Raw genomic sequence first — 15109 nt, 5'->3', positions numbered from 1 at the left:
TACACATTCTAAATCATAAGACTGTAATTTACTGGTTGTAGAAGAATGCTGGATGTCATGTGTTGAATGTTGAGAAAACTTCCATTGGCATTGACATCAGCACCACCCATTCATTTGAAGACAGCTGATCGTGGGGGGGTGGGGGGTAGCTGACGCTACGGAACTAGGCTAGTTAGTTATCAGTACAGCCGTACACGAAATTAAAGAAATGGGTTTGAGGGCGTTATACCCGATTGAATCAATAAAGAGCAGATTAAATGGGATTGTTAACCATCTAACGTTACACTAACTAGTTTGGTCTTGCAAGCTCCCCTTTTTGTTTAGTTAGCTACCTAGCTAGCTTGGCTAACGGGTAGATAGCTAGTTTAAAGTAAAAGCGTTTTTCGTAAAGCTTTCCAGGGGCCTATTCATCTTGATTATTGTCGTAACTCGTTAACTATCTGAGGACATTACCAGCTATTTTGGAAGGTAAGTAGCTAGCTCGCGAGCTATTATTTTCACGCCCATATAGAACCAACAAGCATCTCATGAGAGCAAACATTAGCTAGTTTAGSCACATTTAATGTTGTCATGTAACATGGGGGTGTGAAAAATGGCTAATGCTAGCTATTAAATTAGCTAGTTATCTGACTAACAGTCAGCAGGTTAGCTTACTCATTTGGTAACGTTAAACTAATTGTAGTTAGCTACAGTTCAATAAAACGTCTCTCATTATATACAATAAATAGCTTCCTGTGGGGTCAACAGCGTAACCACAGACAAAAGGGTTAGCTGTTATCTTTGGTGTAACGTAAACGTTAGCTGCTAACCAGACAACTAACTCGCATTAGCAGTTTCAACATGGCTGTTTTAGCTATTTACCATTATTTTGTGTAACGTTAGCACCAGCTAACTCGCATTACACTTTTCAACATGGATGTTGTTACAGCCAGTCAATTTAGCCTTGGCATAAATTAGTCATAACAAGCTTATCTAACTAACGTTAGCTAGCCAGGTAAATTTGACTGAAATCTAACAACTAAACTGTACCAAATAGCCGTATATAATGTTAGCTAACTAGTATATTCTTTAATGTTAATCAACAACACTAGTTAGCTACATATTTTAATTTCTCAGTGCATTTTGTTTATCTTGAACATGTATTCTTTTCATCAATGTTATTTTACACAGGTCAGAGTTTGGAAAGTGCACGTGGACTTCCTTCCTGTATGACGATTATTGTTCACTGTAACACTGCTGATCTGCCCCACTCCTCCTAGTTGCCATCCATCTGCAGAGTAGCACCATGATTGACATCCCCACCCGGWTCGTCATGAGACGCCTCCACGAGTGCGCCAAATGATATGATAGTAGCTTCTTGGATTGCATTCTGTGCTAGCAGGAGCCTTGAACAGGTTCTACTGCTCTCTTTGGAGCAGCTACATTCACTAGGGGTTTGGGAAAGCCTCAGGACAACCAGAACCATGGGAAACAGCTGTGTTTGTAGAGAAGACAGTGATGTGGATGATGGATCGGCAACTCGCGGGCAGCTCAGGCGAGTTGATCACACTGCTGCTGATCACCCGGAGGCACGAACCAGTCGGCCCCGGGACCCAGTCAGACCGCCCCGCCGTGGACGGGGACCCCATGAACCTCGCCGGAAGAAACAAAATGTGGACGGGTTGGTGCTGGACACACTTGCTGTGATCAGGACTCTAGTTGACAAGTAAGTGTTTGAAATGTAATTTCCAACTAAGCAAGTGGCCGTGGCATGCATAATAAACTTTGCTTCCCTTCACAAGTGTAGTTGAATATTATGTGTCAGGACTGTAGTATAGTTTGTTCAGATTATGCACTCCCTTTTGTTGGCATTTCAGGCATTAACATGGTCATTAACATGGTCTTGAGGTTTATATTTTTGTTCGGTGAGTGTGTATGTATGTATGCATGCATACACACTACTAGTCAAAASTTTTAGAACATCCCCATTTTTCCAGTTTTTAGTGAGATTGAAGCCGATCAAGTCCAGGTAATAACCTGAAATGGTACAAAGGTAAGCGGCAAACTGCCAGAGGTATAAAAAAAAAGAAAAGAAAAGGTTTGTTATCAAAAACTGAAAAATAATGTACATTTCAGAGTTTTATTTAAAAAAAGGCCTTTTTCATGGAACAAGTAATGGGTTAACAACTTACAGCTGTTCTGCAGCAATGGAAGTAAATTGAGCCTTGATACTAACAATTCCTACAGGTGTCCCAACTTTTGTTGATTACTTACAAAAACCTTCTGTCTGTATAAAAGCAGTGTTGGAACAGACTGTGTTACTACACCCTCTTAAGCATTATTTGGACATTGTACAGCAGGAAGTAGTATATTGCTATCATAATGGTGAGGAAAAGGCATTAACAAAAGGTGACAGACAGACCATTATAACCCCTAAAAGTGTAGTTATTTTCTTTAGAGAAATTGCAAAGAAAGCCAAGGTGTCAGTGAGTACAGTTTCCTYCACCATCAAAATGCATTTGGAAACTCTGACGGMAAGAGGTCTGGCAGACCCAAAGCCACAACAGAATCAGAAGACACGTTTCTGATAGTCAACAGCTTGCGTGATAGGTGGCCCACAGGACAACAGCTTCAAGCACAGCTAAACACTGGTCGAAGTAAGCAAGTCTCAGTTTCAACTGTGAAGAGAAGACTTCGAGCTGCAGGTTTGACAGGTCGAGTGGCAGTAAGAAAGCAATTGCTAAGATGGCAAAATTAGAAAAAGAGGCTTGCCTGGGCCATGAAGCACTGCCAGTGGACTACTCAAAATGTTAATTCTTCGGTTCATCACGCAGGGTTTTTGTATGCTGTCGAGTAGGAGAAAGGATGGTTCCTCAGTGTGTGACACCAACTGTCAAACATGGAGGAGGATGTGTGATGGTCTGGGGCTCTTTGGCTGGATCCTGAACCAAAACGGCTACCACAGCATTTTGCAGTGCCATGCCATACCCTCTGGTGTACGCCTAGTTGGTCAGGGGTCCATCCTACAGTAAGATAATGACCCAAAACATACCTCCAGGCTATGTCACAACTACCTTAGAAGAAAAMAACAACACAGTAGGCTTCAAATCATGGAATGGCCAGCACAGTCTCCAGACTTAAACCCCATCGAGCTGGTTTAGGATGAACTGGGCAGAAGGGTCAAAGCAACCTACAAGTGCAACACATTTGTGGGAACTTCTAGAACAGTGTTGGGAAGAACTTTCCGAACAAWATTTGATTTCCATTGTTGAAAGAATGACTTGAGTGTGTTCGGCTGTTAACTGCAAAAGGTGACTACTTTGAGTAAAAAATGTAGATTACATTTTGTTAAACAAAACTAATACATAATTTTTTGGTTCCCAATTGTTTATTTTTTCTATGATTTAATTTCAGAGTACATTAAGACATTAAKATGTGAATTTCAATAAAAACTGGAAAAATTGAGATGTTAACTTTTGACCGTGTGTGTGTATGTATATATTATACACACAGTACCAGTCAAAAGTTTGGACACACCTACTCATTCAACGMTTTTTCTTTATTTTTACATTTGTAGAATAATAGTGAAACTATTAAATAACACATATGGAAATCATGTAGTAACCAAAAAAGTGTTAAACAAATCAAAATATATTTTATATTTGAGATTCTTTAAAGTAGCCACTCTTTTCCTTGACAGCTTTGCACACTCTTGGCATTCTCTCAACCAGCTTCATGAGGTAGTCACCTGGAATGCATTTAAATTAAAAGTTAATTTGTGGAATTTCTTTTCCTAATGTGTTTGAGCCAATCAGTTGTGTTGTGACAAGGTAAGGGTGGTATACAGAAGATAGCTCTATTTGGTAAAAAACCAAGTCCATATAATGGCAAAAACAGCTCACATAAGCAAAGAGAAATGACAAGCGCTTTGATGAAACTGGCTTTCATGAGGACTGACACAGGAAGAGAAGACCCAAAGTTACCTCAACTGCAGAGGATAAGTTCAGTAGAGTTACCAGCCTCAGAAATTGCAGCCCAAATAAATCCTTCAGAGTTCATACTAACAGACACATCTCACCATCAACTGTTCAGAGGAGACTGCATGAATAAGGCCTTCATGGTCGAATTGCTGCAAAGAAACCACTACTAAAGGACACCAATAATAAGAAGAGACTTGCTTGGGCCAAGAAACACGAGCAATGGACATTAGACRGGTGGAAATCTGTCCTTTGGTCTGATGAGTCCAAATTTGAGATTTTTGGTTCCAACCGACGTGTCTGTGAGACTCAGTAGGTGAGCGGGCGATCTCCGCATGTGTGGTTCCCACCGTGAAGCATGTAGGAGGAGGTGTGATGGTGTGGGGGTGCTTTGTGACACTGTCTGTGATTTATTTAGAATTCAAGGCACACTTAACTGGCATGGCTACCACAGCATTCTGCAGCGATACGCCATCTCATCTGGTTCGTGCTTAGTCCCACTATCATTTGTTTTTCAGCAGGACAATGACCCAACACACCACCAGGCTGTGTAAGGGCTATTTGATCAAGAAGGAGAGTGATGGAGTGCTGCATCAGATAACCTGGCCTCCACAATCACCCAACCTCAACCCAATTGAGATGGTTTGGGATGAGTTGGACCGCAGAGTGAAGGAAAAACAGCCAACAAGTGCTCAGCATATGTGGGAACTACTTCAAGACTGTTGGAAAAGTATTCCTCATAAAGCTGGATGAGAGAATGCCAAGAGTGCAAAGCTGTCATCAAGGCAAAGGGTGGATACTTTGAAGAATCTCAAATCAAATATATTTTGATTTGTTTAAAACCTTTTTGTTTTTTGGTTACCACATGATTCCATATGTGTTATATCATAGTTTTGACGTCTTCACTATTATTCTACAATGTAGAAAATAGTCAAATAAAGAAAAACCCTTGAATGAGTAGGTGTAAACTTTTGAATAGTACTGTATATTCCAGACMAATTATTTTTGTGATTTGTGTGTATTGTTGTCTTACTGCACTGTTGGAGCTAGAAACATAAGGATTGCATCTGTGATAACAGCAGAAAAATATGTGTATGCAACCAATAAGATTGGATTTGAAGACAGATTCTCCTCTTGGGTTATCCAGGAGGGGTTCCCCAGGGATCAGTATTACTGCTGTTAGTGGTCAGATTTACAGGCAGGGTGAGGGAGGCCGATGGGCCAGTCTCGCTCGCAGACAAAACGACAACAGTCGCACGCACATCCATCACACTGCTCCACTCTCTCTGCCTCCGAATTGTCATCTGAATTTTGTAACTGCTTAGACCAGACGTAACCAATGATTGAACTTCATTGTCACAAGATTCTCTGTTCACCATCACATTTTGTTTTTTTGTCAGTGACCAAGAGCCTCCCTACTCCATGATCACGCTGCATGAGATGGCAGAAACGGGTAAGACAGATGTACTTATGATTGCTTATGAGAACAGTAAGAGGAACTCTGTCCTCTGATGCTTTATCTCCTCTGTGTCAAATTAAATACTTAGTGAGGCCTCTTGTCAGCTGTAACCTACGGATATCGATGACTAGTGGATCTTAAGGTTGTTCAAGGCTCTTCTAGCCGACATAATGATGCTAATGCTGGCTACCCAGTCAGTCTCTGTCCTCAGGCCATAATGTGCCTTTCTGCCTGCCTATTAGTCAATCTCATCTGATCCTTCAGCTAGAATGTGTTCATTCTACATTAATGAGCCTTTTATTTTTGATTTAACCTTTATTTAACTATGCAAGTCAGTTAAGAACAAATTCTTATTTATAATGACGGCCTACCAAAAGGCAAAAGGCCAGCTGTGGGGACGGGGACTGTGATTAAAAAGAAATCAAATAAGTAAAATAAAACACACATCACGACAAGACAGACAACACTACATAAAGAGAGACCGAAGAGCCTTGTTTGTAACCTTTTACTATTCCCCGTTAAAGCTATTCATTTTGAGAACAAGACCCATGCTTCCAGAGCATTATGCTAGTGAGTGGCAGGTCTGAGCCTTTCTTTGGCTGGTATCTAAGAGGTGGATTTAGCACAGCCTAACTGGGTCTTAACTACTGTATCCTGCCCTCCAGCATGTCTCGTTCCCTCTCATTGCCACAACTGTGCTGTTTACTTTATACGTGCATCTCTTCCTTTGATGGTTGAGAGAGTTGTAGGTTTGGGGCAGGGCAGTCAGGTGTTGACTCTCCGCTATGGAAAGGGAAGAATGGAGTTATTCRTGGGCCTTATCAGGGATAGGAGTGGGGTAGCTGGTGGTGGGATATAAAGGGTCACTAGTATTTTATTCACCACCGCATTTCAGCTTTTCTTATGTTCATCAATGATGTTGTGGATATCTGTAAAAGACATCAATCTGCCTTATGTGCTGCTGTTGCCACAGAGGGAAGTACACAGTGGGTTGCATAGTCTGATCACAGGGAAAGGTTAGAAATGAGTCAATTCTTTTGAATTGAGGATTGGCAGGAGGAAGAGAAACCCCAAAATTCCTCACTTTCAACAGAATTCAACCGTAAATGAGTTTCGGTTTCTGGCCAGTTGAGTGATGATGCACAAGAAAGCCCCCAAGCAGACATGTTTCAACAACCTCAATGACCGCATATCTGCATCAAGTGTGACAACTAATTACAAAGAGCAATGGGGCTGTTAATTACCAGTTTTGCTCTCCGCTGCTAACCTCCACTCCCTCCCCTGTCCCATCCCCTATGCTACCTAAGATGACGGCTGGTTGGAGGTGGTCCAGTCTCTGATCCGGGTGATACCACTGGACGACCCATTGGGACCAGCTGTGATCACCCTGCTGCTTGACGAGTGCCCATTGCCCACAAAAGTAAGTACTAGTTACCATCTGGGTCTCTAGTTCCCACTTGGGCCTGATAAAATCTGCGTTCTGGAGAACGTGGACAAAATCCAGACATTTTCAAAAGGAATTCAAAAATGTATTGAAATGTAGGAAATCAACTAAATGTATTCAAGTTATTAAAAAATGCATTCATTTGCCCACGATTTTCACAAGACAAATACATCAGTCATTTGTATTTTCCCTAAAACGTTCCTTGTATTTTTTACCCCCTTTTTCTCCCCAATTTCGTGATATCCAATTATGATCTTGTTTCATCACTGCAACTCCCCAATGGGATTGGGAGACGCGAAGGTCGAGTCATGACTCATCAAACCGCGCTTCTTAACACCRGCTCGCTTAAACCAGAAGCCAGCCACACCAATGTCTCGGAGGAAACACTTGAGGTGGGCCTGCAGGCGCCCAGCCCGCCACAAGAAGTCGCTAGAGCGTAATGAGCCAGGTAGAGCCCCCTCCCCCGGCCTAACCCAGACGACACTGGGCCAATTGTGCGCCGCCCTATGGGACTCCCAGTCACGGACGGTTGTGACACAGCCTGGGATCGAACCCGGGTCTGTAGTGCTTTAGACCGCTGCCCCACTCGGGAGGCCTCCCTAAAACTTTCTGAAGAGGCAACGGCGGACTTATCATTAGGCAGACGAGGCAATTGCCTTAGGCCTCACATCATCAAGGGGCCTCATGAGCTGGGCATAAAAAATGTAATAATAATTTATCCGCTTGATGCCCACCAAGCTCTGCTCGAGGTATAATAAATGCAAAAAAAAAATCCCCATGTTAAGCTAGAGATGTTTTTTTTTGCAAGGGCTGCGTCTCTATCCACCGCATCAGCCGATGTCGGTCTTCCGGAATCCGCGGTGGAAGGTGGAGGTGCTACAGCACTGTTTSTCAGACCTGGAGATGTCTCAAAAATAAATATGTCTTCTCATGGAAAAACCAAACGGTTTGGCCTACAAATTAATATTACCCCTCTATTGAAAGATGAGACTCCCACGAACACTATGGTGTACTCCATTCTGTTCTACACACACACACACACAAGTGTCACAGGGACTCTGGAGGTAACCTGGTACCGGGACGAAAAATTAATGGAATTTATAGTCAAAGGTATACAGGTAATTCCACAGTTAAATTTTTTTTAAATCCTGAGCTTTCTTTTATCTCTTAGATATAGGACATACACTTCAAAACAGACTTCCTTTTTTATAAAAAACATTTACCATCTGTTTTTCCGTGTATGAATCTGTTATTCAGTGTGTCTATAGGCTAATAGCAGTAAGCCCAAACTCAATGTTTCCTTTATACAGGGGTCCTAAAATTCCAAATCAAATACCTAAATTTCCTTGGTATGACCATCTTAAAAAAATTGCATATGTTAGTTTAGTAGTAGTCTCATGTCGGCAATGCCATAACTAAAAATCATGTTGCTGTCACGCCTCTCTTGGAGGTCTGGAGGATTTTGTATTGTAAAAATGGTTTGAATGGTTCGCTGACTGCAAGCGGCAAGATTTTGATTGGATGTTACATTTCAAGAACCCTTCCCCCACATGCCTGTTGCTACATGTTATGTTCATCGCTGTTTTCAGATCGGGAAGGAGTGGTTCTGTATGCTAGTTTGCAATATTGCATTCTGTTATGAGGTGTCATCTTTACACAATCGACATGCATCAACCTATTTTAATTGGGTTTTAATCAACGATTTCCTGACCATCCTTACCATAGACTGTAAAAATAATCATCACACACTGTTGCACCTAAGACACTAATCTAGTGAGCACTATTGGAGCACCACCTGCTTTCTGGCCAAGAAGAGTATGGCAATGAATCCGATACATGTTCTACATATACTTAGTGTACAAAACATTAGGAACACCTTCCTAATAATGCTTTGCACACCCTTTTGCCCTCATAACAGCCTTAATTCATTGCGTCATGTACTCTACAAGTTGTCAAGTGACTCCAATGCTTCCCACAGTTGTCTGATGTTGGCTGGATGTCCTTTGGGTGGTGGACTATTATTGATAAACACGGGAAACTGTTGTGTGAAAAACCCTGCACTGTTCCAGTTCTTGACACACTCAAACCGGTGTGCCTGGCACCTACTACCATACCCCGTTCTACAGTGCCTTGCAAAAGTATTCATCCCCCTTGGCATTTTACCTATTTTSTTGCATTACAACCTGGCATTTAAATTGATATTTATTTGGATTTCATGTAATGGACGTACACAAAATAGTCCAAATTGGTGAAATGAAAAAAATAACTTGTTTTAAAGAGAAAAGTGGTGCGTGCATATGTATTCAACCCCTTTGCTATGAGCTCCCCTAAATAAGATCTGGTGCAACCAATCACCTTCAGAAGTCACATAATTAGTTAGATTGCACACAGGTGGACTTTTTTTAAGGGTCACATGATCTCAGTATATATACACCTGTTCTGAAAGGCCCCAGAGTCTGCAACACCACCAAGCAAGCAGCACCATGAAGGCCAAGGAGCTCTCCAAACAGGTCAGGGACAAAGTTGTGGAGAAGTACAGATCAGGGTTGGGTTATAAAAAAAATATCTGATACTTTGAACATCCCACGGAGCACCATTAAATCATTATTTAAAAAATCAAAAGAATATGGCACCATAACAAACCTGCCAAGAGAGGGCCGCCCACCAAAACTCACAGACCAGGCAAGGAGGGCATTAATCAGAGAGGCAACAAAGAGACCAAAGATAACCCTGAAGGAGCTGCAAAGCTCCACAGCGGAGATTGGATTATCTGTCCATAGGACCACTTTAAGCCATACACTCCACAGAGCTGGGCTTTACGGAAGAGTGGCCAGACAAAAGCCATTGCTTAAAGAACAAAAATAAGCAAAGACGTTTGGGGTTCGCCAAAGGCATGTGGGAGACTCCCCAAACATATGGAAGATGGTACTCTGGTCAGATGAGACTAAAATTAAGCTTTTTGGCCATCAAGGAAAACGCTATGTCTGGCGCAAACCCAACACCGGGTTATCAGGGTTATCTTTGGTCTCTTTGTTGCCTCTCTGATTAATGCCCTCCTTGCCTAACTCCCCCGAGAACACCATTCCCACAGTGAAGCATGGTGGTGGCAGCATCATGTTGGTGGGATGTTTTTCATCGGCAGGGCCTGGGAAACTGGTCAGAATTGAAGGAATGATGGATGGCGCTAAATACAGGGAAATTCTTGAGGGAAACCTGTTTGTCTTCCAGAGATTTGAGACTGGGACAGAGGTTCGCCTTCCAGCAGGACAATGATCCTAACAATACTGCTAAAGCAACACTCGAGTGGTTTAAGGGGAAACATTTAAATGTCTTGGAATGGCCTAGTCAAACCCAGACCTCAATCCAATTGAGAATCTGTGGTATGATTGCAGTACACCAGTGAAACCCATTCAACTTGAAGGAGCTGGGGCAGTTTTGCTTTGAAGAATGGGCAAAAATCCCAGACATACTCCGAGACTTGCAGCTGTAATTGCTGCATAAGGTGGCTCTACGAAATATTGACTTTGGGGGGGTGAATAGTTATGCTCGCTCAAGTTTTTCGTCTTTCTTTGTTTCACAAGAAAAAATATTTAGCATCTTCAAAGTGGTAGGCATGTTGTGTAAATCAAATGATACAAACCCCCCAAGAAATCCATTTTAATTCCAGGTTGTTAGGCAACAAAATAGGAAAAATGCCAAGGGAGGTGAATACTTTTGCAAGCCACTGTAAATCACTTAAATCTTCTGTCTTGCCCATTCACCCTCTGAATGGCTGACATGCACAATCCATGTCTCAAGGCTTAAAAGTCCTTCTTTAACCTTTCTCCCCTTCATCTACACTGATTTGAAGTGGATTTAGCAGGTGACATCAATAAGGGATRATAGCTTTCACCTGGTCAGTCTATGTCATGGAAAGAGCAGTGTTTTGTAATGTTTTGTACCCTCAGTGTATATTAAGACAGAGGGGTGCTGTTTCGCTCGCTCGGGTACTTTCTCCAGTGAGAGTTTTTGCTAGAAAGTTAATGAGTGCACTGTTCAGATGCTGAAATTTATTTTGYATAAATGTGCAAACGTAACCTACTTTTTGAAGTGATTTGTTTTGACAATCCGATGAGAACATGACTGGTTGTGTTCATGGCACATTTTAAAAGGGTAATACATTTTTACAGTTAAAGTATGTCTTTACTATTAAATTTAGGAGAGGGGGGGGGCACTGCATTCACATGAGCGCTACAGAAACATCGCTAACAAACGACGGTCTCTGGCTGGTGCGCAGTTAGATTAAATTCTATATATATTATATTTTTTCCAGACCTCTAAAGAGGTCTCCGGATGTGGTATAATCATTGTTGTGGACTTAGTTTATAGAAAAACTAAATAGTATGTTCTAAGTGTGATTTTGAGCGAAAACCTGAAAAAAATGGGGAAAACAGATACCTTGAAAAACAAAGCAGAACGGAATTTGGGAAAAACTAAATGGAATTCTGGGTTTTTTAAACAGATTTTATAGGGCCCTACCTGTAATGTCGCTACGATCCATCTTCCTTGCCTTATGCCTACACAGTACTCTTAATTCAAAGCGCAAATTCTCAAAGCATGATTGTCCACTCCTACGCACTCCTTGAGAGCAGCTGATCACAACACGCCAATCTTATTGTCAAGTACAGGGTTTTTCTGCTGGAGGCCAACTRTTAGTGTATTTCTCTGCTTTGAGTCAGCACTGTACTTTTGTCTCTTAAAGATTCATCTTCTTGGCTCAGAATTTTTACTCTCTATTGAGAGGGATTCAGTGTTTTTGTTTATCTAGTCAGTGTAGCCTGTTGCTTTACCTGTTTTATTCCATATAGGCTTACAGAGAAAGTGGGTATTAAGTAGATTTGAACATTGCCGATCTAAAGGTTTTTCTGTGTTGCACTTTCATAACAGTGCTTGTTTCCCTTACTTTGTTAGGACGCTCTACAGAAGCTGTCCGGGATGCTGAGCCTGAGTTCCACTGTGGCCCACCAGGATGCTGTCATCCCTTCCAAGCACCGCAACACTACAGCTGTACTGGGCTGCCTGGCTGAGAAACTGGCTGGTCAGTGTGGATGCAACCTGATCTCCCTCATTCTCTTACACACACACCAACTCACAGAATATACCGCGTGAATATGTATGAAAATGCTCTCTAATGCTCCAGGTTATTTGACCCGAGCTGCTCAACCAGTTTTTAGCATATCAAGTGGTCAGTGTGAACTGAAAGCGCTGATCCAGCAGGTTTGAGTTGGTCTGTCATGACATGGCCAAAGTGCTCTGCCTTTGCTCTGACAGCTCTGCTGAGCCTGCAGCACTGGGCTGTGGAGGGTGGTCAGGGTGAAATTATTCAGTCTGTCTGACATACCCAACAGGGGTTGCCTCTACTAATCAATGTAGGGGCGGCAGGTAGCCTATTGGTTAGAGCGTTGGGCCAGTAACCGAAAGGTTGCTAGATCGAATCCCTGAGCTGAAAAGGTAAAAATCTGTCGTTCTGCCCCTGAACAAGGCAGTTTAAAATATATATGTATATTTCACCTTTATTTAATCAGGTAGGCCAGTTGAGAACAAGTTTTCATTTTCAACTGTGACCTGGCCAAGATCAAGCAACGCAGTGCGACAAAAACAACACAGAGTTGTTAACCCACAACACAGTTAACCCACTGTTCCTAGGCCATCATTGTAAATAAGAATTTGTTCTTAACTGACTTGCCTAGTTAAATAAAAAATGTCTGTTTACAACCCAAACTGTGAACTGCACCTTTTCTTTCTCTGGAAGATCTGAGGTAACCTTGGTGCAATCCTGTGCTTTTACTGTGGCCCTGAGCATTGTTTCTCCTCCTAACGCCCACTCCACATGTCTCATCTCTCAGGTCCAGCGAGCATTGGACTCCTGAGCCCTGGAACCCTGGAGTACCTGCTGGAGAGCCTGGTGAGAGAACACACAGATCTAGAATATCATAAATTCTGTTACAAGCTGTCAATAGTCATGTACTTGGGTTGCATGTCGTTTTTCTGTAGAATGAGGATGAGACCTTGTCTAATTTATGTCAATCTCTGTTCCCAGAGTTCTGAGGCACATCCTACTGTTATGCTCTTTGCCCTCATAGCCTTGGAGAAGTTCTCACAGACCAGTAAGTTTGTCCCCAACTCCTGTACATTGGCCATGAAACGGACAACTAACTGTCATATTTCACTGTTGCAGGTGAGAACAAGCTAACAGTGTCCGAGTCGTGTATAGGTGACCGGCTGGGGATTCTGGAATCGTGGGCTGACCACACAGACTACCTGAAGCGCCAGGTCGGCTTCTGTTCCCAATGGAGCCTGGATAACCTCTGTGAGTAGTAGACTACATCATGTTAGTGAGGACAGTTCTCATCCACATTTCCCCACACAACAGATTTCCCCACAGTGCTCTTGGCTTTAGCAGCAGTCCATTGTTCCTTGTGTGAAGAGGCTTTAAGCTCCTTGCAGGGTGTGATGTGCCTTCAGAATATGCACTTAGCAGCACAGTTGAGATTGGTTGAGGAGGTGTGTGTGTGTGTGAGAGACTGACTTATACCATTCCCTCTCCTCAGTCCTGAAAGATGGTCGTCAGTTCACCTATGAGAAGGTGAACCTGAGCAACATCAATGCCATGCTGAACAGCAACGACGTCAGCGAGTATCTTAAGATCTCTCCTAGTGGACTCGAGGTGAGGGGTGTCTATGTAGAAGGGCCGGGACAAAACCAGCATCTCGATCTCATTAGTATCGTGGCAAGGAAACAAAACACGAAGCGGATGTAACTTCTTTAGGAAAACTTTCCTGATGTTGGAAACAAACATTATGCTGTCATCCAGAGTCACATTTATTTATTTTCCAAGTTATAGCACAATATTTTACATACAGCAGGTTTTTAAAGGACCAAAGAGTTTGTTCTGCTTCGGGTTTTCATTTTTGCCATGGAAAGAATATTGTGATCCTGGTATTGTCCCAGCCTTACTATCTAACAAGCCTAACAGAGCAGTGGTCTTGCAGTGACTAGAATGATCCAAACTCAACTTTCTGTAGGGGCACTGTGTTGCACACATAAGGAATTATTATACTATATGTTCCAGTCATGGGAAAGGCCAGCATTACACTGTAGTCAGTTTATTATGTAGCCAGTTTATTAGGTACACCCATCTAGTACCAGGTCAGACCCCCCCCTTTGCCTCCAGAACAGCCTAAATTCTTTGGGGCATGGATTCTTCAAGGTGTCGCTTTCTAGCATTGCTCGATTGGTATCAAGGGAACTAACGTGTGCCAGGAAAACATTACCCACACCATCGCCACCAGCCTGTACCTTTGACACCAGGCAGGATGGGGCCATGGACTCATGCTGCTTACTCCAAATCATAGCTCTGCTATCAGCATGATGCAACAGGAACCGGGATTCATCGCAATGTTTTCCACTCCTCAATTGTACAGTGTTGGTGATCATGTGCCGACTGGAGCCGCTTCTTCTTGCTTTTAGCTAATAGGAGTGGAACCTGGTGTGGTCGATGCTGCAATAGCCCATCCGTGACAAGGACCAACGAGTTGTGCGTTCACGAGATGCCGTTCTGCATACCACTGTTGTACTGTGCTGTTATTTGCCTGTTTGTGTCCCGTCTGTTAGCTTGCACGATTCTTGCCATTCTTTCGACCGCTCTCATCAACGAGCTGTTTTTGCCCACAGAACTGCCGCTGACTGGATGTTATTTGTTTGTTGCACCATTATCGGTAAACTATAGACGCTGTTGTGTGTGTGTGTGTGTGTGTGTGTGTGTGTGTGAAAAGGCCAGAAGGCCGGCCGTTTCTGAGATGCTGGATCCGGCGCGCCAGGAACTGACAATCATACCACGTCACGCTCAAAGTCGCGTAGGTCACTCGTTTTGCCCATTCTAACGTTCAATCGAACAGTAACTGAATGCCTCATTGCCTGTCTGCCTGCTTTATATAGCAAGCCACGGCCACGTGACTCACTGTCTATAGGAGCTATCCATTTTCGTCAACGGGGGGGGCGTGTACCTAATAAACTTTTTTCAGTCGTGGCCAAAAGTTTTGAGAATGACACAAATATTAATTTCCACCAAGTTTGCTGCTTCAGTGTCTTTAGATATTTTTGTCAGATGTTACTATGGAATACTGAAATATAATTACAAGCATTTCATAAGTGTCAAAGGCTTTTATTGACAATTACATGAAGTTGATGCAAAGAGTCAATATTTGCAGT

At 42.7% G+C, this 15109-nt stretch overlaps 1 protein-coding gene across 3 annotated transcripts in view; it reads left to right on the top strand.

Annotated features, from left to right (window-relative positions):
• The first annotated feature begins 49 nt into the window (after positions 1–49).
• LOC111952530 (RING finger and SPRY domain-containing protein 1) overlaps positions 50–15109 on the top strand; it is a 19060-nt gene continuing 4000 nt past the window's right edge. The window contains exons 1-9 of one of the 3 annotated variants that reach the window (XM_023971315.2): positions 50–468; positions 1171–1705; positions 5357–5409; positions 6723–6835; positions 11810–11936; positions 12745–12803; positions 12939–13005; positions 13113–13208; positions 13450–13565. In XM_023971315.2, coding sequence (XP_023827083.1) covers positions 1344–1705; positions 5357–5409; positions 6723–6835; positions 11810–11936; positions 12745–12803; positions 12939–13005; positions 13113–13208; positions 13450–13565 — 993 coding nt within the window. In that variant the 5' untranslated portion in view covers positions 50–468; positions 1171–1343. Of the gene's footprint in view, positions 469–1170; positions 1706–5356; positions 5410–6722; positions 6836–11809; positions 11937–12744; positions 12804–12938; positions 13006–13076; positions 13209–13449; positions 13566–15109 lie in introns of all 3 variants that reach the window. The other 2 variants (XM_023971314.2, XM_023971313.2) reach the window with 2 other exon arrangements.

This window comes from Salvelinus sp. IW2-2015, linkage group LG26, assembly GCF_002910315.2.
Source record: "Salvelinus sp. IW2-2015 linkage group LG26, ASM291031v2, whole genome shotgun sequence".
In the NCBI taxonomy this organism is placed as follows: Eukaryota; Metazoa; Chordata; class Actinopteri; order Salmoniformes; family Salmonidae; genus Salvelinus; species Salvelinus sp. IW2-2015.
The sequence above is the reverse complement of the archived record's forward strand: the minus strand, read 5'-3'. Positions and strand labels throughout refer to the sequence as shown.